This window comes from Psittacula echo, assembly GCF_963264785.1.
Source record: "Psittacula echo genome assembly, chromosome: 30".
NCBI classification, from domain to species: domain Eukaryota; kingdom Metazoa; phylum Chordata; class Aves; order Psittaciformes; family Psittacidae; genus Psittacula; species Psittacula echo.
Genome location: NC_137765.1, coordinates 1,012,207 through 1,032,530, shown reverse-complemented (window position 1 = coordinate 1,032,530; position 20,324 = coordinate 1,012,207). Strand labels below are relative to the sequence as shown.

At 57.1% G+C, this 20,324-nt stretch overlaps 1 protein-coding gene across 1 annotated transcript; it reads left to right on the top strand.

Annotated features, from left to right (window-relative positions):
• Nucleotides 1–120: 120 nt before the first annotated feature.
• Nucleotides 121–20,324, top strand: LOC308231046 (LIM homeobox transcription factor 1-alpha-like; the record flags this gene model as incomplete). Its single annotated transcript, XM_080636148.1, has 8 exons — nt 121–178; nt 3,025–3,211; nt 17,162–17,394; nt 18,048–18,205; nt 18,294–18,371; nt 18,996–19,125; nt 19,804–19,962; nt 20,170–20,324. The coding sequence occupies 8 exons, from the start codon at nt 121–123 to the stop codon at nt 20,322–20,324; spliced, it is 1,158 nt and encodes a 385-aa protein (XP_080492274.1).

Sequence of the window (20,324 nt, the reverse complement as noted above, 5' to 3'; positions counted from 1 at the left end):
GGAGCTCTGGGGCGCGGAAAACGAGCGGGAGGCACCGGGTAGCCCCGACCCGCGGCGGGGTCGGGCAGTCCCGGTCCTTAACGCTCCTCTCCGCCCGCAGCCCCAGCGCTGGCCGCCGGCATGAAGACGGAAGAGGCTCCGTCCTGCCTGCAGCAGGCGACGCCGGTCCTGGGCTTCGGTGAGTACCGGAGCCACCGGGAGCGGGGCCGCGCATCGGGGAGCCCTCAGCGCCCCGCTCGGGCAGCACCCGCGGCCGCCTGCCCCATCCCCATCCCCATCCTCATCCTCCCGGGCCGCTCCGGAGGTCTCGGCTTGTCCCTAAGTTGCAGCGGGACCCGCAGGCCCTGCCTGCGCTTCCCGTTTTCCCCCCACCCGAATGATCCCATCGGCATTCCCGGCTCCTCTGCCGCGTTCATTCCCCGCTGTCGGGATTATCGGGGTGAGCAGCGGGGAGGGAGCCCCCCCTCGCCCAGCCTGGCTTTGTGGGTTGGTGATGCTGAGGCAGCCAAAGCCACTGCAAGGTGTTGGCGCGCTGCAAGATGGCATCTTGGCACCCCAAAGCAGCCCTGGCCACAGACACAGCCCAAGGGGACAGAGCCTGGAGGGGACAGGGACCCCACGAGCATCCATCCCGTGTCTGTCCCAGCCTCCTGGATAAGCCCCTTCAGAGCCTCAGGGTATCCCGGTCCTTGGTTGATTTTAGGGAGTATCCCAGGCAGGGCTCTGGACCATGGGGCTTTGCTGATCCAAACTGGGAATTCCAGGGAGGAAATCTGCCCGTTGGGTGCTCACGTGCCTGGGGAGGGCCTGGATGTGGGGAGTTAAATTTGGATCATACCGGGATGAGGCACGGGAGCTGCCTCCTGCATCCCCCCTGAGCTGCCTCCCGTGTCCCCTTTCCACCCTTTCCTCGTTGTCCCTTTTCCCTTCCTCAGGGAGCCGTGGCATGGAAGGTGGGAATGCTCCTCATTAATGTCCCTGTGAGTCCAAACTGTTGCATTTTCCAAAGCCCGGTGTCTTTAAGGCAGAATCTCCTTTACTTTCAGTTTTGCTCCTTCTCCCGCTCTGCCTGGGGGGGGGGGAGGGATTCAAGCAGTTTTCCTGGGATTTTCTGCATCCCTTTTCCCCCTCGGAGCTCGGGATCTCTCCCAGTGTGTTGCAGCATCACCGTGCTGGTGGACTTGAGCTGAGAGACTCACCTGTGACTTATTGCAGGGCTCTAACCCCTGCTCAGGCCCTGCATTCTGAGCCAGCATCCTCCTGCTTCCCATCACCCCGGCTCCTCAGCATCCTCCTGCCTGCTCAGGGACAGATGTCCCCGGGCTGAAGTTCTGGATCTCTCCCTTTGAGGCTGATCCCACATTCCCAGAGCTCCAGCCTGATTTTCTATTGGATTATTCCTTGTTTTCCCCCTTAAATCAACCACGAATTGAGGATTTGTAGTCCCAGATGCCTGTAACCCACGGGACCCTGTGGGTCACACACAGCCCATGGGCTGGATGTCAAGAAGGGTGACAACGTTTGATGGCAGGAGTTAAAAACAGAAGGAAAAGTGACAAATGGAGGCTCAATGTGTGATAATTATCCATGGAGAAGCTCTGTGCGTGCCCACAGCCCCTGGGATGTGGTTCCTTGTTGCCTTGGCCATGCAAGCTGCTGCTCCGGCATCTCCAGATACTCCCTTCCCCTCTTCCGGGATGAAATCCTCATTCCCATTCCTGATGTGCTCACTCCCAACGTGCAGGAGGGGGTCTGGTCCCCTCCGGCTGCTGTTGTCACCCAGGACCCAGCACTTGCTGTGCCCAGCACAGCATCACCCGGCACAGGGATGCAGGCAATGCCCAATGCAGGACCCAAAGCCCAGCATCCAAAGCAGGGCAGGAGCTGCCTTTACACCAAACACCCATTTTGGGGGGCATAGAAAGCTCCCCACAAAGCCCCTCCTTGTGTTGATGCAACCACAGCAGCTGCCTCAAGGCATTTGTGGGCTTTTAAATGATCTCAAGGCACTGGGGAAGCTAAAATTGGGTGCTCGGGAAGCTTCCTGCATCCTGAGGTCCTGCTGGCTCCGTGCTCCACTCACTCATCCTCAGACGGAGCCTGCAGCTGCTTCATCAGTGAAGGAGCATGGTCCTAAGAGCATAAGCATCATCCATGGGATGTCCCCAACCCTTCCAGGGTGCTTGGGAAGGTGCCAGCCCGGGATGGAGAAGCTCACAAGGGGGATAAAAGCATGGAAGAAGCCACAGAGGACAGAGATAAGGAGGCTGTGGCCATTGGAGAGGCTGCCACTGCCTGGCTCAGCTGCAGCCCCAATCCAGCACACCAAAGAGAGCGTTTATTGCTCACTCCTTCACCTTCAAGTTCTGATGAAGCCTTTGAAGAGCAGCCACAGATTTACGTGTTGATAACGGCGAGGAGGAACAGCAACAAATCCCAAAGCTCTGGAGGCTTTTGAAGCTGCTCTCAGCACCAAATCTGGGGTGAAAACTCCCTTCTCATGGCATCTTTTCCCCTCCTGGCACAGGAAAACTCCCTTCTCACGGCATCTTTTCTCCTCCAAGCACAGGAGTCGTAGAATGATGGAATGGGTTGGGTTGGAAAGGAGCTGAAGATCACTCGGTTCCAACCCCCTGCCATGGGCAGAGACACCTCACCCTAAACCAAGGCACCCAAGGCTTTGTCTTGAACACTGCCAGGGATGGAGCATCCACCACTTCTCCCATTCAACCCATGCCAGTGCCCCAGCACCCTCCCAGGGCTGAACTTCCTTATCTCCAACCTGAACTTCCCAGTTTCAGTTTGAACCCATCACCCCTTGTCCTATCCCTGATGCAGGTCCCTCTCCAGCATCCTTGTAGCCCCCTTCAGACCCTGGAAGCTGCCCTGAGCTCTCCTTGCGTCTTCTCCTCTCCAGCCCCAATGTTCTCCACCTGGCTCCATGTGGGAGCTGCTCCAACAGCTCCACATCCTTGTTCCATTGAGGAAACCCCCTTCTCACATCATCCCTTCCCCGCTTCCCAGGTCCCGACTCCAAGATGCGGGAGGTGTGTGCAGGATGCGACACCCCCATCTCCGACCGCTTCCTGCTCCGCGTCAACGAGCGCTCGTGGCACGAGGCCTGTGTGAAATGTGCTGTGTGTCTGCAGCCCCTGGCCGGGACCTGCTACAGCCGCAACCGGCAGCTCTACTGCAAGCACGACTATGAGAAGTAAGTGATTCCCGGTATCCTCCCCTCTTCCCGCCCATCCCGGCTCTGTTTGGACCATGTAGGGATCCGGGGGGGGGGGGGGGCTGAGGAAAGGCGTCGTGATGTTGGTGGCACGGAGGTTGGTGAGATGCTCATGGCCTGCATAGGGATGCTTTGGGATGGGAAGTGAGCAGCTTTGATTTAAGGCGGTGATGGGGATGGAGAGGAAGAAGGGATGCTCATGGCCTGCATAGGGATGCTTTGGGATGGGAAGGGAGCAGCTTTGATTTAAGGCGGTGATGGGGATGGAGAGGAAGAAGGGATGCTCATGGCCTGCATAGGGATGCTTTGGGATGGGAAGGGAGCAGCTTTGATTTAAGGCGGTGATGGGGATGGAGAGGAAGAAGGGATGCTCATGGCCTGCATAGGGATGCTTTGGGATGGGAAGTGAGCAGCTTTGATTTAAGGCGGTGATGGGGATGGAGAGGAAGAAGGGATGCTCATGGCCTGCATAGGGATGCTTTGGGATGGGAAGGGAGCAGCTTTGATTTAAGGCGGTGATGGGGATGGAGAGGAAGAAGGGATGAGCTGTCTGTTGTTGTGACGTCCTAGCCCATTGGGACCTCCTGTGTGTGGCACTGCTGGGCAGAGCTGGGGACAGGACATACACAGACATCCAGGGACGCTGCTGGGAAGAGGCTCCATCGATCTCTGGTGTTTGGCAGCATCCTCTAAAGCCTTTACGGTCCAATCTTATCTTCCCTGTGCTTCACAAAGGAGAGCGCAGCCTCCTCCCTTGTGCTTGGCAAGGGCTGGGAATGGTGCAAAACATGCCAGGGCCTGCCCAGGCACAGCCATAGCTTGGTGTGCAAAGGAAGGACAGGCTGGGGCAGCACGGTGGCACCCAGAGCCTCGAGGGTCCCGGGATGCTTTGGACTTCCATAGGGTCTTGGGGTTGGAGCTGGGTTTAAGCGCTGTGGTTGAGGAACCAGATAAGAGCATGTTTGCTGTAGGGAGCACGGTCTCCTCCTCCGGGTGCCTGTCCTGAGGCCAGTGACGGCATTCCCACGTGGAGAGCCTCCAACGTTGCTCTTTGCCATTGATTTGGGGGCAGGATAACAGTGTCACCGTGCTGCTTTTCCTAGCCCTGGTCCACTCCATCCCGCTCCCATGTTTCAAACCACCCCTGAGGGGCTCCAGCTCCTTCAATTGGTGCTTCAGGCGCTTCCGAAGGTGTCTCCACTCAGCACCTTTCTGCTTCCAGCATGGGAATTTCCTCCTGTTCGGGACCCTTGTTCCCCCCAGCCTATTCCTTCTTGGCCTTGACTTGCCAAAGCTCATGGATTTGGCCAGCGATGAATCCCAGGCTGCGGAATCCAGCATCGCCCTGGCCTTTGCGGTGACCTGGAGGGGAGACCCTTCTGGCACCGGTCCCTGCTCATGTGAAGCTGCTCCAGGAGAGGGAAATGCTTTAACGGGGAGATAAGGCAGCAGCTGCAGCTGGACGTGGGCTGTGGAGCTCCGGATGAAACGCTCAGCCTCAAGATGGATGTTGCTCCGTCCCTACCCCATCCACCCACAGCCTGGAGGCTTTCGGCAGCCTCTTCCCCTCCTATGTGGGGCCCAGGCACCTGCCCTGTAAACCCAGCTCGTGGCAAGGCAAAGGGTGAGGGATGCAGGGGGGGAGGAAGGGACGATAGCGCCGGGTCCCGGGTGCGCGCCGTGCTTTGAAGTGTGCTCCGTGGCCTGCCAGGCCTGGGGGAGCTGCCCGCGGATCGGAGCCGTTGGAAGCCTTCCCCTCTCCTCCGCACCCTCCCCTGGTCCATGTGGAGCTGATTTGCTCGGAGGGACTCGGGCTTGAACTCGGCTCGAACTTGCCTCGAAGCTTCCCCATCACTGAGCACAGAGCGAGGCCTCCAAGAGCCCTCGTGGGCCCCAGCATCTCCTTGGTGGGAGGGTTGAGGAGAGGGGGGGACCAGAACATGGAATCAGGGGATGGGTTGGGTTGGAAAGGAGCTTACGGTCATCCGGTTCCAACCCCCTGCCATGGGCAGGGACGCCTCACCCTAAACCATGGCACCCAAGGCTCTGTTTGAACCCTGACAGGGATGGAGCATCCACCACTTCTCCATTCAACCCATCCCAGTGCCCCAGCACCCTCACAGGGCAGAACTTCCTTATCTCCAACCCCAACTTGCCTGTTTCAGCCTGAACCCATCACCCCTTGTCCTATCGCTGCAGTCCCTGCTGGTCCCTCTCCAGCATCCTTTCAGGTATTGGAAGCCCAGCCACCGGCTTTGCCTGCATCCCTTTCAGGGTCCTCTCAGGTGCCTTTTAGGATCCTCTTGGAGCTGGTCCCATCCTTGCTGGCTGAGATGGGCAGGACCTCGTGCTGCACGTGAAGGCACAAGGATATTCCTACTCCCAGTGTTGACAGCCCATGAAAGCATGGCCAAGGCTTGGGGAGATGCCTTTGGAAACCCATCCCAAACAACCTCATCCAGCCCTGCACACCAAGCAGGGATGCTCAGAGATGGGAAAGCTGGGCTTTGAGGCTGCGCCATTTGGTACCCTGGGGGCACCTCCAGCATCGTCCTGTTGGGACCATTCTGGCCCGTCCTTTGGGCTGTGGGGGATAGGAAAAGCCCAGAAGGAAGGTGAACACTGTGATGTGAATGGAATGGCTTGGAAAATGGGGAATGGGAGCCGGCTTTTTGCATTAGGTGGAGGAAGGAGGTTGAAGAAGTAGGTTCAAGCGATGGCTGGGATGTAGAGGAAGGGCAAAGGGGCCCAAAAGCCTTTTGTGCACCCAGAGAAGCAGCCAAGGAGCAGCTGAAGAGGCAGAGAGTGAAGCATTGACCCTCCCTGCCCAAACCCTGGGGCCTGAGCCACATCCAGCCCTTGGCAGCTCTTCTGAGCGAGCTGGTTAATGTTTAAAGCCATGTGGGAGGGCTCCCCTCGGAGCAGAGGTAGGAGAAGGGCAGGACAAACCCCACTGCATTCCAGGGGCAGGAGTCAGGCCCTAACAGCGCTGGAATTCATGGTGGAAGCAGAAGGATTTGTTGGGTTTGTTTCTCCTTCCTCTTTGTGGCATTTGGGACATTGGGTGATAGAATCATCAGAGCACTTCCTCAGCATGAGGACATGGAAGACGGAGCTTGGGATGTGCTGATAACTTAAACCCAGGGATTCAAGGCCAAAACAGTGCCTAAATGTGACTGATTGCAAGGGCTGATGGTGGCTGCTGCTTGTAAAAGGGGGCTTCTGGTGGCTCGTCCATAGAACGGTTGGGGTTGGAAAGGACCTTAAGATCACCCAGTTCCAACCCCAAGCTTTGCTTTACCAAAGGCCTGTGCCGAGCATCCCAATCCTCCTGCTCTGAAGGCAGCAGGCAAGGCTCCATCCTCGGCCATGGGCAGCTCCTTCACATGCTGAGCAATGGGGTCCCCCCATGTCCCGTCTTCTCCTGCCCTCGCTCCCCACCAGCCTGGGGGCTGCAATAGGAGTGAGCAGATAAATGAGGCAATGAAGCCCATTGAGCAGGAGGTGATGGATGGAGCCCACGTGCCCGGGAACAGCCCCTGCAGGTACCCCCACGAGCAGCACAACAGGAGATGAGGGGATGCAGGAGGTGGGAAGGGCCTTCAGCTCCTTCCGCTTCCTTTGGGCTGGGTGATGGGGCTGAGCCTGGGCACCCTTTGGTAGCACCCATCCCACGAGCATCCATAGGGATCCGAGCACCCAACCCACTCCCACAACCTCCTGCCTTTCCCCCCCCCATCCCGAAGATTCCCTCCTTCCTCACTGGGTGCGTGGCTGAGCCCTGGCTCCCGCAGGGAGCGGAGCCCGTCTGGTGATGAATGGCATTCATTACAGAGAGCTTCTCCCGGCCCAGGGCTCGCTGTTCCCTCGCCTCGCTTTGCTCCCAGGGCCCAGGAACCGAAGCACTGACGCTGTAATCACTGTGCAATATGCAGATGTGCCTTGAGTGTGATTAAGGAAGCAGCCACCACGTGCTGTCTGGTCCCTGCAGTCGGTTCTCTACATGGGGCAGGCAGAACTTAGGACCTGGGTAATGAAATGTCCTTTACTTTGATGGATTCTTGCTCTTTTTGGCTGCTTTCTCTTCCATGCTCTGTGTCCCAGGGCTTTGAGTCTCTCCCGGACCCTTTGTCATCAACTTACACCCTACTACCAGGTAGAGTTGCCTTTAACCAGCTCCTTGGGTGCTGTGGCTATGGTCTAAGATCAGCTCTTCCTGCCTGCACAACTCATTTGCTTTCTCTTTGGATGAGGAATCATAGGATCATGGAATGGTTGGGTTGGAAAGGACCTTAACGTCACCCAGTTCCAACCCCCTGCCACGGGCTAGACCGTGTCACCCAAGGAAAAGGAATAAATGAACCCAAAAGGGCTTGGATAGCCAAGTGAACAACAGTGATTCAAGGTATCACCCCCTCCCAAGCAGAGGACACTGGGGTAGCTGGTTTGGACCCTTGGCACTTGCAATGAAAGACGTTTCTTACCCCTTCCAGGTGTCTTTATGGGCACACAAAGCTTGTCCAAGGCTTCTTGTAGCTCCTTTAGGCACTGGAGCTGCCCTAAGGTCTCCCCTTAAGGAGCCTTCTCTTTGCGGGTTGATGCTGTTCTCATCCCAGCACCTCCATTCCCTTCCCCACGCCTGGAATGCCTGCAGCAGCAGGGTCTGGATGTGACCTGCACTCACTGAGCACTGCAGCTTCATCCCCCTTTCCTAAGGCAGCATCCCGGGAAGGGCTCTGGGATCATAGAAGAGCATCACCGAACCGATTGGGTTGGGAAAGAGCTTTAAGCTCCCCGAGCTCACCCAGCACTAACCCACGGCCCTGAGGGCATCGCCTGCCCGCTTTGACCCGGCCGTCGGAAGATGCGGAAGGCTCGGAGGCTGCTCCGTGCTCCGGCTCCCGGGCGCAGCATCTCCCTCATCCCGGATCAGGGACCACCAGAGGGCAGCCGTGAAGGCAAAGGTGCCCGCGACGAGCTCCTCAGAGCCCGCTTCCAGCAGTGCCAGGGGCTGCCGCGCTGGGAAGCGGAGCCGGTCCCAACCAGCACCCGCACCCCAACAGGCCCTGCACCCTCGGTGCTTTAAGGAGCAGGTTTAGCCCAGATTAGAGCATGGCAAAGGGAGCCCAGACCCTGTTCCTCCCTTTTACAACCAGGATCCACTGGAAGGCACCGGGATGCAGGAAAGAGCATGGAAAGCTCATGCATCCGTGGCAAAGGTTTAAGGCAAAGTGACTTAGAGCGGTGCATCCATCCCTGTAGTGCCACATCTCTTTTACTGCCAACTTACCTAACGCTGAAACCAGGCGCTAAAGGAACAAGGCTGGAGCAGCTGGAATGTTGGATGAGTGCTGGTGATGCCACCAAGTACCTTGAGAAGGAGATCCTCCAGCCTGGCCTCCCAGCAGGGATCCTCCTTTAACCCTTTCTCTGGGATGGGTTAAGCTGTTCCCAAGGTATTTCCTCACCTTCGGCTTCCCAATCCTGGCTTTCCCTGCTTCCCAGTGATCTCTAGAGCCCCCAGTCGTCCCCACCTCTCCTGCATTGCTAACACGCTGCTGGAGCATGGCCCTTCTTCCCTAGCTGCTGCACAGATTGAATTATAGCCCGATCCATAATCTGCTCCCAGCTTTCATTTCCCACTCCCCTTAATGCAATTAAACTTAAATGAGGTTAATTACAGCTTATCCCAACTATCTTGGTGGCAGCTTCACACACCTCTGGCTGCTCACACAGGGGGTTTCCCATTACTGGGGTCTTGCTGCTATAGTGATAGCAGAGCTGGTCAGCTTTGCGCAGGGCAGCAGCATCCCAAATCCCATTCCTGATTCCTGGATATTGATGGTGCCCAGAGAAAGGTGAAGCTGGAAAGGAGCTTGGCCTGTGAAGAAGGAGATGCACAAGCTTAAAGAGCGATTTGCCTTTAAACTGGTTGCATCCATCCCAAGAAGCAGCAGAATCCATTTGTGCATTTGTGCTTTGTGCATTAGGAGTTTGTGACCTGGACCCTTTAACTTCCCTTTTCTCCTCTGCTTTTCCTTCTTCTTACCTCTTTTAACCCCTCTTCTCTTCACCCCTACCCCGTCCATCACAGTCAGGCTGGTTTGGACATGGGGATCTCACCGTTAAGGCAGCCGGTTCCTTGTGTTTTACAGGCGGGCTTCTACCAAGGGGCACTTTAATCTCTTTAAATCTGGATGGTGTTCAAGTGGTGTCTGCCTTAAGAGCATCCACACAGAGGGACTGGGAAGAGCTGGAGCAGATCACTCCTTAAAGCAACTTTACCTTCAGCTCTTGCTCTGAAGGTCGCTGTTAGCTCCTTCCCTCTCCTCAATCCCTAACTCAGGCTTATTTATAGGAGAGCTTGAACTCTTTCTAAAGCAAGTCCTGCTTTAAAGGACTTGAAAGGGGGACTTCTTTCCATCCCATTCCCAGCCTTGCAGGGAGGATGCTCTGTGATTTCCAACCCGGATGGGGACCACAGCATTGATGTGCCCAGGGTTATTCCAATAACCCAGCAGGGCATGGATGGGAATCACAGTTCCTAACTCCAAGAGCCGACCTGGGCTGCAGAGCTTGGGAACCCTTTGGAGCCCTGAAGCCCTTCCTCCCTTTGGAATGCACTTTGCCAGGCTCCGTGTTAGGATGGGCTGGAGCTCAATGTCACTTGTGATGGGAGGCAGCAGCCCTGTGCCCCGTTAGTGCTGCCTGCTCCTGCATCGTCCCCTGTGCCACCGCACAGCTTCTTCCTCCATTAAAACAGAGGGAAGAGGGAGCGAGCCGAGAGTTTAATTTAAACCCATCTCCCAAGCTTGTTCCTTCCTCAATCAATATTGCTTTCTACATCATATCTAATCTCTTCCCCCCCCCCCTTCCCGAAGTAAAACTTAATGAAATAATTCTAATGAATGTTTAATGATATTCTTTTGTCATTATTAAAGCCGTAATAAAAGCGTCGGCGGCCCCTGCGCCTCCCTCCCCCTCATCCCCATCCCTACCCCAGCACCAAGCCCTCCCCTCTCCCCGCTGCCCTGCTGGCTTCCCCCCCCGCTCCGCGCTGTGACAACGGCAGCTTTCAGACGTGCAAACAGGAAATGAGAAAGGCAGAAACAGGATATTGAGCTTGGATGCTATCTGGAGCCGTAATATCACCCCTAGCTACTCAGCGCAGGAGCCCTTCTCCTGCCAGGCATACTAATGGAGATGCGGAGGCTTCCCGCAGCCAGGCAAGAGGGCAGGACCGAATCCATAGGGATGGAGAGCTCCCAGCTTGACACCTGGAGGCCTGGAGGGAGGGTTCGGGTTGTGCCTTGTTGGGTGGAGAAGGGGAAGGAAGAGGAGAGAGGAAGGAGCTGGGGGCTCCCTTCACGGGGGATGTCTTGGTGATGCAGGACCAGAAGCTGCCTCCCCTGCTCTAGGAGGAGGCTTTGCTGTGTTGTTCCTGCCAGCTGCAGAATAGCCTTGGAACTGGAGGAGCTTTAAGCTCCCTTCCCACCCAACCCATTCCATGACCCCACAAGAGCTTTGGAACTACAGTGGGGACTTGTGCATGGGCTGCAGAGCAGTAGAAGCGGCACCGGCTCCCTAAAGAGCATCAAACCAAAGATGCAGCCTAGTCCCAGTCTCATCTCCCTGCAGCTCAGAGACAGCCAAATGTGGGATTAAAGTGCCAATGCCCCAGCACCCTCCCAGGGCAGAACTTCCTTATCTCCAACCTGAACTTCCCCTGTTTCAGTCTGAACCCATCACCCCTTGTCCTATCCCTGATGCAGGTCCCTCTCCACATCCTTGTAGCCCCTTTAGATACTGAGAGCTGCCACGATAGATACTGAGGTCTCCACGTAGCTTCTCTTCTCCAGCCCCAACGTTCTCAGCCTGGCTTCATACAGGAGCTCCTCCAACTCATCCCTGTGGCCTCCTCTGGCCTTGCTCCAACAGCTCCATATCCTTATATTGAGGACATCAGAGCCAGATGCAACCTCAGAGCAAAGGGGCAGCACCACCTCCAGGACCCCCTTTGGATGCAGCCCGAGAGCAAAGGGGCAGCATCACCTCCAGGACCCCCTTTGGATGCAGCCCGAGAGCAAAGGGGCAGCATCACCTCCAGGACCCCCTTTGGATGCAGCCCAAGAGCAAAGGGGCAGCATCACCTCCAGGACCCCCTTTGGATGCAGCCCGAGAGCAAAGGGGCAGCACCACCTCCAGGACCCCCTTTGGATGCAGCCCGAGAGCAAAGGGGCAGCATCACCTCCAGGACCCCCTTTGGATGCAGCCCGAGAGCAAAGGGGCAGCATCACCTCCAGGACCCCCTTTGGATGCAGCCCGAGAGCAAAGGGGCAGCATCACCTCCAGGACCCCCTTTGGATGCAGCCCGAGAGCAAAGGGGCAGCATCACCTCCAGGACCCCCTTTGGATGCAGCCCGAGAGCAAAGGGGCAGCATCACCTCCAGGACCCCCTTTGGATGCAGCCCGAGAGCAAAGGGGCAGCATCACCTCCAGGACCCCCTTTGGATGCAGCCCGAGAGCAAAGGGGCAGCATCACCTCCAGGACCCCCTTTGGATGCAGCCCGAGAGCAAAGGGGCAGCATCACCTCCAGGACCCCCTTTGGATGCAGCCCGAGAGCAAAGGGGCAGCATCACCTCCAGGACGCCCTTTGGATGCAGCCCAGCCCAAGGGGCCGAGCTCTGCCGGTGGGGTATGGATGAGGCTGCTTTGCAACAGGAGTTGGGGCAGGAGGAAGATGCTTTCCAAAGCACAGAACCCCCTTTTCCCAGCGGGAACACCACCCCTCCATCACCCATCACCTGACAGCCACCTCCACCGCAGCGCAATCACTGCCTGGCACTTACAGAGGGGAAAGCAAAGGGGGGGGGAAAGGCAAGCATCAGTTTTTGTTCGCATTCAGCAGCGATAGGAGAGGGCCTGGTGAATGCCGGGAGATTTTAATAAAGAAGACAGGCCTGTGAAATGCAATAAAAGAGTTCATCAGATTATGTGCTGATGGCTCCGTGCCACCGCGCTGGCAGCAATATCCTCGCTGGGGGGGGGGGGGGTTAACCCCTTGAGGGACCCGATTGAATCTGACAGCAGCGCTTTGCTCCTGCCCCTTGCATATGTATGAAGCTCCCTGGCTTTGGGAGCCTCTTGGGCAGCTCTTTGGGGCTGCCGTGGTCCCCGGTCAGGTTTTCGGTCGGTTTGGGGTGGTTTGTGTGTGTTTTCAGCATCAGTTTTCGGGGCTGATGTGAACGGGGCAAGGCTGGGAACACCTCAGCAAGGGGCAGTCAAGCAGGACCACGCTTGGGAGATGCAGGGGTCTGGGTTCCTTTGGGGATGCTGCTCGCGGTGCTGGATGCCGAGCTCTTTGCTGCGTGCTCCATCCCCAAACCCTCTCCTGCAGACTTCGCCCCCAGTGCACATTGGAGGAGGTCTGGGAACAGTTGAGGCTTGGCCACTGCTGACAAGAGGCACAATCGTGTAACACCACCATTATAAAGCCCTTTCTGGCCTTAAACCTGCCCATGTTGAGCCACAAAGAGCACTGAGGGGATGGAGAATAAAGGCAACCAGTACTCCCAAATGGCTCCTTCTCCCTCTGAGCCAGAAGTGAAGCAGAAGGAAATACCCCTCCCTTCCCTTAATCCCCTGGTGCCATTCCATAGGGCTCAGCTGGGGTGTCAGTGGCTGTCGGAGGGGGGAATGAAAGAGGGGATTGTGCTGCTGCTGCCTCCTCCTGTCCCTTGTGTATCCCCTTGGGTCCCCATCCCACCCCGAGCCCCCAGCCCCAAAGGTGGACGGGGGCTTTACAAGTTCCGCCTCGCTATTTCAGGCCGCCACAATGGATTCTGCAGCTCAGGGTTAAGTAAACAGCCCTTGCTTAAGCCTGGCCCGCTTCATTTTGACTAAACCCTAACCAAACAAGCTGGTTCCATGAAGCACAGGCTTCCTTCATTATCCCTTGCGTCATTAACACCTTTTAATCCCAGCCAGACAACCCCGTGCCCCCCAAATTACCCTTCCCAGGCCTGGGTCAGCGTCTTCTCTGTGCCACGGCAAGGCAAGAGGGGTCCTCAGCTGCTGCTCAGTTCATCCCATCCCCATCTGGAGAGCTGGGATGGGGCTTCTCCTCCAGAGCCATGGGCAGAGAGAGCTGGGACAGGGATGCTCCGCAAGGATTAAGGGGGAATCAGGCGCTTGGGGTGTTTTACCAGGACTAAATGAAGCCCAGGAGATGTCTGAAACGATGTAGGAAGGTCTCGGAGCTCCTCATCCATGTGTGAAAGCCGGATGGACACAGGCGGTGGCTTTGCTGCCATTCCTCTTCCTGCTGCTCCACACTTCCAGAGCTTCCCAGGGGGAAGGAATCACATCTGGGCGTTCCAAACCTGCTTTGTTAGGGGAGGAGAAGCAACTTGTTAATGGTACAAAGAATACAGGATATATATGCAGAATATAGAATAGGTAACCCCATGCTACAGGATGCTGCCTCCAAGGATGTGCAGGCTGCTCTGCTGCCCACAGCATCACTTCTCCTGCCTTCAGCGCCCATGGGGGCTGCCAAACCCTCTCCCTGCAGCCCCAAGCCTCCACCCCGATGCTGACTTGGGAGCATCCATTCCCCTTGCTCCGGAGCTGCGGTCTTTGCGATTCCCAGGGATGTTCCCGCTTTGAAGCCCCTTTGGCCTTCCCGCTCCTGGCACTTTTCCCATCAAGATGAGCCATTTCCCTGCAGGAAAAGCAGATGCTATCATTTTGAAGGTGATCCATGCCAGGTGGGAAGGTGAGGGACAGGGACCTGCTGGCACGCATCCGCCTTGATGAACACTAAGATGCGGTCCTGCTGCTGCTGAGGCTCTTCTCTGGGAGCAAGCAGAGATCTCCCTTGTGTCCCTGCTGGTCCTCAATGCACTTAGAATCATAGAACCATGGAATTGGGTTGGAAAGGAGCTGAAGATGATCCAGTTCCAACCCCCTGCCATGGGCAGGGACACCTCACCTGAGGCCATGGCACCCACGGCTCTGTCTTGGACATTGCCATTGATGGAGCATCCTCAACTTCCCTGGGCAACCCATCCCAGTGTCCCACCAGCCTCCCAGGGAAGAACTTCCCTTTATCTCCACCCTGATCTTCCCTGTTTCAGTTCGAACCCATCACCCCTTGGTCCTATCCCTCCAATCCCTTTGTTGGTCCTCAACACCCTTTTCCTCCCCTCGTGTCACCGCTGCTCCTCAATGCACTCGGGCACCTCTTCTTCGGGCAGCCCCATAGCCACATCCACAGCTCCCAAACCTCCTTGGCAGCCCCGACCAGCGAGGGAGAGATGCGTTTTGTTCCTATGGCAACGCAAACACTATTACCTTGGCTTAACCGGATTCAGGCAATATTAAAACCAGGCTCTTTAGGAATTCCTGGTGTTGGAGGGGCTGAGAATTTTAATTTCGTGTAATGCGAGCTGACACCGTGGTTATGAGCTGCTTCGCTGGGTGCTTGCTTCCATTAGCACCAAGCGGAGGGGATTTGCTTGCGGGGCTTAGCTGGGAGATGCAGGCTGCGGGTCCCGCCGTGCCCGGAGCTTTATTGAGTTAGGCTGCAGGAGCGGCTCTTCCCGCACTTGGGAGCTGCCAAAGCCGGCCCTTTCCCATGGAATTCCATGAGAGCGCCTGGAAGGAGCGCTCCCGAACTGCTTCGTCCCAAGGATGCCTTGCAGGTGAATGGGGCTCCGTGCATCTCCTTCCGTGCGGCCTCAGCTCGCTCCATCCCTGGTACTCTCTGCCTGCCCACAGTTAGGGTCACAGGTTGGAAAGGAGCTTAAGGTCATCCAGCTCCAACCCCCTGCCACAGCCAGGGACACCTCACACTAGGCCCAATGGCTTCCACATTCCCAAGGTTCTCAGCCTGGCTCCATACGGGAGCTGCTCCAGTCCCTGCTCATCCTCATGGCCTCCGATGGGCTTGCTCCAGCAGCTCAATGGAAGCCCATCACGCTCATAGCTCTCCTCTACCTGCCTTGGCTAAGCAAGATTCCGGATGTTTTCCCCATGGAATTGCTGATAGCAGAGGCTGGAAACGTAAAAGGAGACAGGGAATGCTCCAGTATCCGTATGGATAAAAGGAAACACAAGCGTGAAACAAGATGGGCGCTTTTCCATTGGTGTTTCCCTAACTTATCCCATTCCTTACTTGGAGACGGGTCCGGGTATTGAAGGGAAGCTTCTGTTTGTCAGGTCTATGGATGTCTCTGGATTTGGGACTCCGGGGTGGAACTACCTTGGGTGTAACACAGGAGTCATCCTGTCTCTGAGGGATATGGGAAGAGCAGATGGGAGCTCAGGGCTGGCCTGTCTCAAAGCCAAAGCAGGTTCGTGTCCCTTGATTCAGCATCTACTGAAGGGGGGGAGACCTTCCTTGGGTACTTCTCCCATCTGGGATGCAAGGAAAAGCCAGGGCTCACTTTCCAATGGGCGGTGGGAAGGATAAGGAGCAGAAACCTGGCGAGAGGAAGGGTTTGAGTGCCCACAAGTGGCATCACCAACCATAGGAGGTCCGCAAGAAGATGAAGACACGACCAAGTCTGCTTGCTGCGCATGGGATAAAGTAAGATCCGAACTGGAAGTAAGGCCTGGAGGAGCCACTTAGTCTCCGGAACCTCTTCCCATTGAGACTCCTTCACTCGGAGCCTCCAGCCCTGGCCTTGGCTGCACATCCACCACCATGAACCAGGCTTGAGGGGGGAATCCCTGCGCCTGATGCTTGGGGTTGCGATGAACACAGGGTCAGGCTCCATCCCAGCAGCTTCCATGTGGGATGGAAGGCCAGGAACAGGCCTCATGCTCCTGCTGGCCCCAGGTACCTGTGATCATGCCCTGGCTCTATTGTTGGGTCCTTTTCCTCCCTGTTACTAATTCACTTCTGCAATAGAAGGATGCTGGTGTTAAGAAAGGGATTCTGCGCCCGGAACACGCTCCCAGTTCACTCCTTCTTAAGAGAGATGGGGTTAAAAGGCTGCTCCTTGCTGCCACCTCAGCCCAAATTCCATGCTTGTATTCCAAGTGTGCCTTCCAGACAGACAAAGAGGGAAAGCGAGGACCACGCACGCCAACAGCCTCACACAAAGGAGCCAGAAATCCCACCCCATCCCACTTGGAGCGAGCGTCCCAGGCCCTGCAGCCGCTGCCCGCCCCAAATCCATGGTGGTATTTGGAAGGGATGAGCCCACCCCTGTAAAGCCTCTTCATCCTGCTCCACTGAGTTTGCCAGGAGGATTAACCCAGGCTTGGTGGCAATCCCAGTTTATGAGTTCCCTGCTGGTGGGGAAGCTCCTGTGTGTTTAAACAACAGCCTAATTAATCCCTCTTTTATTACTTTCTCTTGTCAAGGGGCTCAAGCGGAGCTGTCACCACCGCTCCCAGTTGTTTAGATCCCAAATTACTTCATCACAACCATCTGCTCGGCGCTCGGCTTGCTGGGGGGCACAAACAGCATCCCCTACGCGTGAGGCTGCCCGCATCAGGCTCCTGCAGGCCCTGCGCATGGCTCTTCCATAGGGAGAACTTCCATGGGAAGGGCTCTCCCTAGGAGCAGCCTTCCAGGCAGCAAAGAGCCCGGCAGAGGAAGAAGGGACCTTGCGCCTGTTGTGTTGCTCCCTGCTACGATGGAGGGTCAGAAAGCCCCGAAAGACACCTGGGATCATAGAATCACGGCACGGGTTGGGTTTAAGGGACCTTAAAGCTCAACCCTCTGCCATGGGCAGGGACACCTTCCACTAGAGCAGGGTCTCCAACGCACTGGCCCATTATGAGATGCTTGGGTTGATTTGGGATGTGCCAGCACGGCCCCAAACCTCCACCTAAGCACCCCGTTGGCTTCCTGAGCCCCAACCCGGGGCTGAGCTCCCCTTCGAAAGCCTCTAACCCCTAGGACTCCTCTGCAGGCTCTTCCAGACCAAGTGCAGCAGCTGCTTGAAGGCGATCGCCCCCTCCGAGCTCATCATGAGGGTGCTGGAGAACGTCTACCACGTGCACTGCTTCTGCTGCTGCGAGTGCGAGCGGCGCCTGCAGCGCGGGGACGAGTTCGTGCTCAAGGAAGGGCAGCTCCTGTGCCGCAGCGACTACGAGAAGGAGAAGGAGATGCTGAGCGCCATCAGCCCCGCGCCCACCGAGTCGGGTGAGGGATGAGGGGGAGCCTTGTGAAGGGTTAGGTCCTGCTCAGTCCTTACTTGTGGGGATGGTTGCAAAGGGAGGTGATGGAGGTCAGTGGAGGCTGTAGCATCTTCTCCCCTTGGCCATAGGGGGGTACCAGGCTGCTGAGATCCCCTTGTGCGATGCAAAGACCATTGGATGGGCTGATCTGAGATGTTATAGAAGGGGCGATGAGGGGGAGCCTTGTGAAGGGTTAGGTCCTGCTCAGTCCTTACTTGTGGGGATGGTTGCAAAGGGAGGTGATGGAGGTCAGTGGAGGTTGTAGCATCTTCTCCCCTTGGCCATAGGGGGGTACCAGGCTGCTGAGATCCCCTTGTGCGATGCAAAGACCATTGGATGGGCTGATCTGAGATGTTATAGAAGGGGCGATGAGGGGGAGCCTTGTGAAGGGTTAGGTCCTGCTCAGTCCTTACTTGTGGGGATGGTTGCAAAGGGAGGTGATGGAGGTCAGTGGAGGCTGTAGCATCTTCTCCCCTTGGCCATCGGGGGGTACCAGGCTGCTGAGATCCCCTTGTGCGATGCAAAGACCATTGGATGGGCTGATCTGAGACGTTCTAGGAGGGGTGATGCGGGGCTGCCTCTGAGGTGACCGCGTCCCAATCCCCACTTGCATTGCAGTGAAGAGCGAGGATGAAGACGGCGGCCACTCGCACGGCAAAGGCAGCGAGGAGAGCAAAGACCACAAGCGCTCCAAGCGCCCGCGCACCATCCTCACCACGCAGCAGCGCCGAGCCTTCAAGGCCTCCTTCGAGGTTTCCTCTAAACCCTGCAGAAAGGTAGAAGGAGCCCAGGGAGCCTTTCAAGGCTTGGAGGCTTTCAAATGCAGCTTCAGCTCTGACGCAGCTCTCTGGGGTTTGGGGACAGGTACGAGAGACGCTGGCAGCCGAGACGGGCTTGACCGTGCGGGTGGTGCAGGTCTGGTTCCAGAACCAAAGAGCCAAGGTGAGTGAGGGCTCCCATGGCACGGGGTCTGCATCCCTGGGGGCTCCCAAACGTGCTGGTTCAGTTAGAAGGGAGCAAAGAACAGCTTAGAGAAAGGAAAAGAGGTGAGAGGAACAGAGGGACCAACACGCGGTTCAGCCTCATCTTCCAACATGGACCCAGGAGTAGCAACGGCTTAAAGACAAATACAAACCCCTGTTAATTATAATCATAGAATCACAAAGTGGGTTGGGAAGGACCTCAAAGCTCATCCAGTTCCAACCCCCTGCCATGGGTAGGGACACCTTCCACTGGAGCAGCTTGCTCCAACCTAGCCTTGAGCACTACCAGGTTCATCCAAACCTTCTCCACTCAACCCATCCCAGTGTCCCACCACCCTCATGGGGAAGAGCTCATCTCCATCTCCCCTCTGGCAGGTTAAAGCCATTCCCCCTTGTCTCATCCCTCCATCCCTTGCCCAAAGCCCCTCTCCAGGTCCCCTGTAGGCCCTTTAGGCACTGCAGAGAACATCGGCTGCAGAGGAGGCACCTGGGGGGCCTGAGCAGGGCTCGAGCACGGTGTCAAACCCAGCTCCCTCCCTGTCGGAACCTCAGCCCTGGGCTCTCCATCTCCATCTCCTTGCAGATGAAGAAGATTGCCCGCAGGCAGCAGCAGCAGCAGCAACAGCAGGAGCAGGACCAGTTGGGCAACCCTCGCCTGGGCGCCGGCAGAGGCACCGGGCGCAATAGCAGGCAGAGCAATGACGACAGCGAAGGTGAGGAGCTCGGGGGGCTGCAGGCTGGGCTGGACGGGCTTGACCTGGGTGTATGTGAGAGGGGATGCAAGAAGAGATGAGCAGCGTCATGCAGGGTGCACACAATTGGTACTTAGGAGCTGGAGGAACCAGGCATCGAGACCCTGTACCCGTGGCGCAGCACCCACCTCCTGTTCCGCATGGAATCATGGAAGCAGCCAGGCTGGAAAAGAGCTTTAAGCTCATCAAGTCCAACTTTTAGCCCAGCTCTACCAAGGCCACCACTAACCCACGGCACTAAGGGCCTTGTCTACATTGGGAACACTTCCAGTGTTCCAACGCCTCTTCCAAGGTCTGGCCACCCTTTGGGGAAGGAATGGTTCCTGATCTCCATTTCAACCTCCCCTTGCGCAGCTTCAGGCTGTTCCCTCTTGTCCTATTGCTTTAGAGAAGACAATGGGGGTTTTCCTGTTGCTCAAAGAAGCAGTGAATGCTCCATCCCCGGCAGTGCTCAAGGCCAGAGCCTTGGGTGCCGTGGTCCAGGGCGAGGCATCCCTGCCCATGAGGTCCTTTCCAACCCAAACCATTCCGTGGTTCTATGAACACACAGAGCTCAGCCCCATGGGGCGGTGCTGCCGTTACAGCGTCAAGGCCCTGAGCACCCTTTGCTTCAACCCATCCCATTGCTCGTGTCTTTAGATGGTGCCAGCGTTCACGGCTTGGATGGGCTCCTGGTTCCCTACCCCAGGATACCCCAGCAGCAGCTCCTGCCCCTGGACCAGAACGGCTACAGCACAGACCTGTACAGACAAGGGCTGACACCACCCCAGCTGCCAGGAGACCACCTGCACCCCTACGGTAGGAGGGTGGTGAGGAGCTCCCTGCAGCCGAGCTGCACATCCCGGGCCAAGCCATGCCAAGCAGTGGCTGCGGATGAAGCCAGCAGCAGGCAGCGGTCCCCAGAGCTTGGGCTTCGGGCTGAGCCCTTCTCAGCAGCTGGGGCTCTTGTTATGGGACGTGCTCGTGCCACGTTCACCCCCATTTCCCTTTTCCTTCCTCTTCCAGACTCGGAAGGAGTCTTTCACGACATGGACAGCGACAGCATCAGCCACCTGGGGGACTGCCTGCTCTCCACGCCTGAAGCCAACCTCCTCCAAGCCCGCGTGGGCAACCCCATCGACCGCCTCTACTCCATGCAGAGCTCCTACTTCACCTCCTGA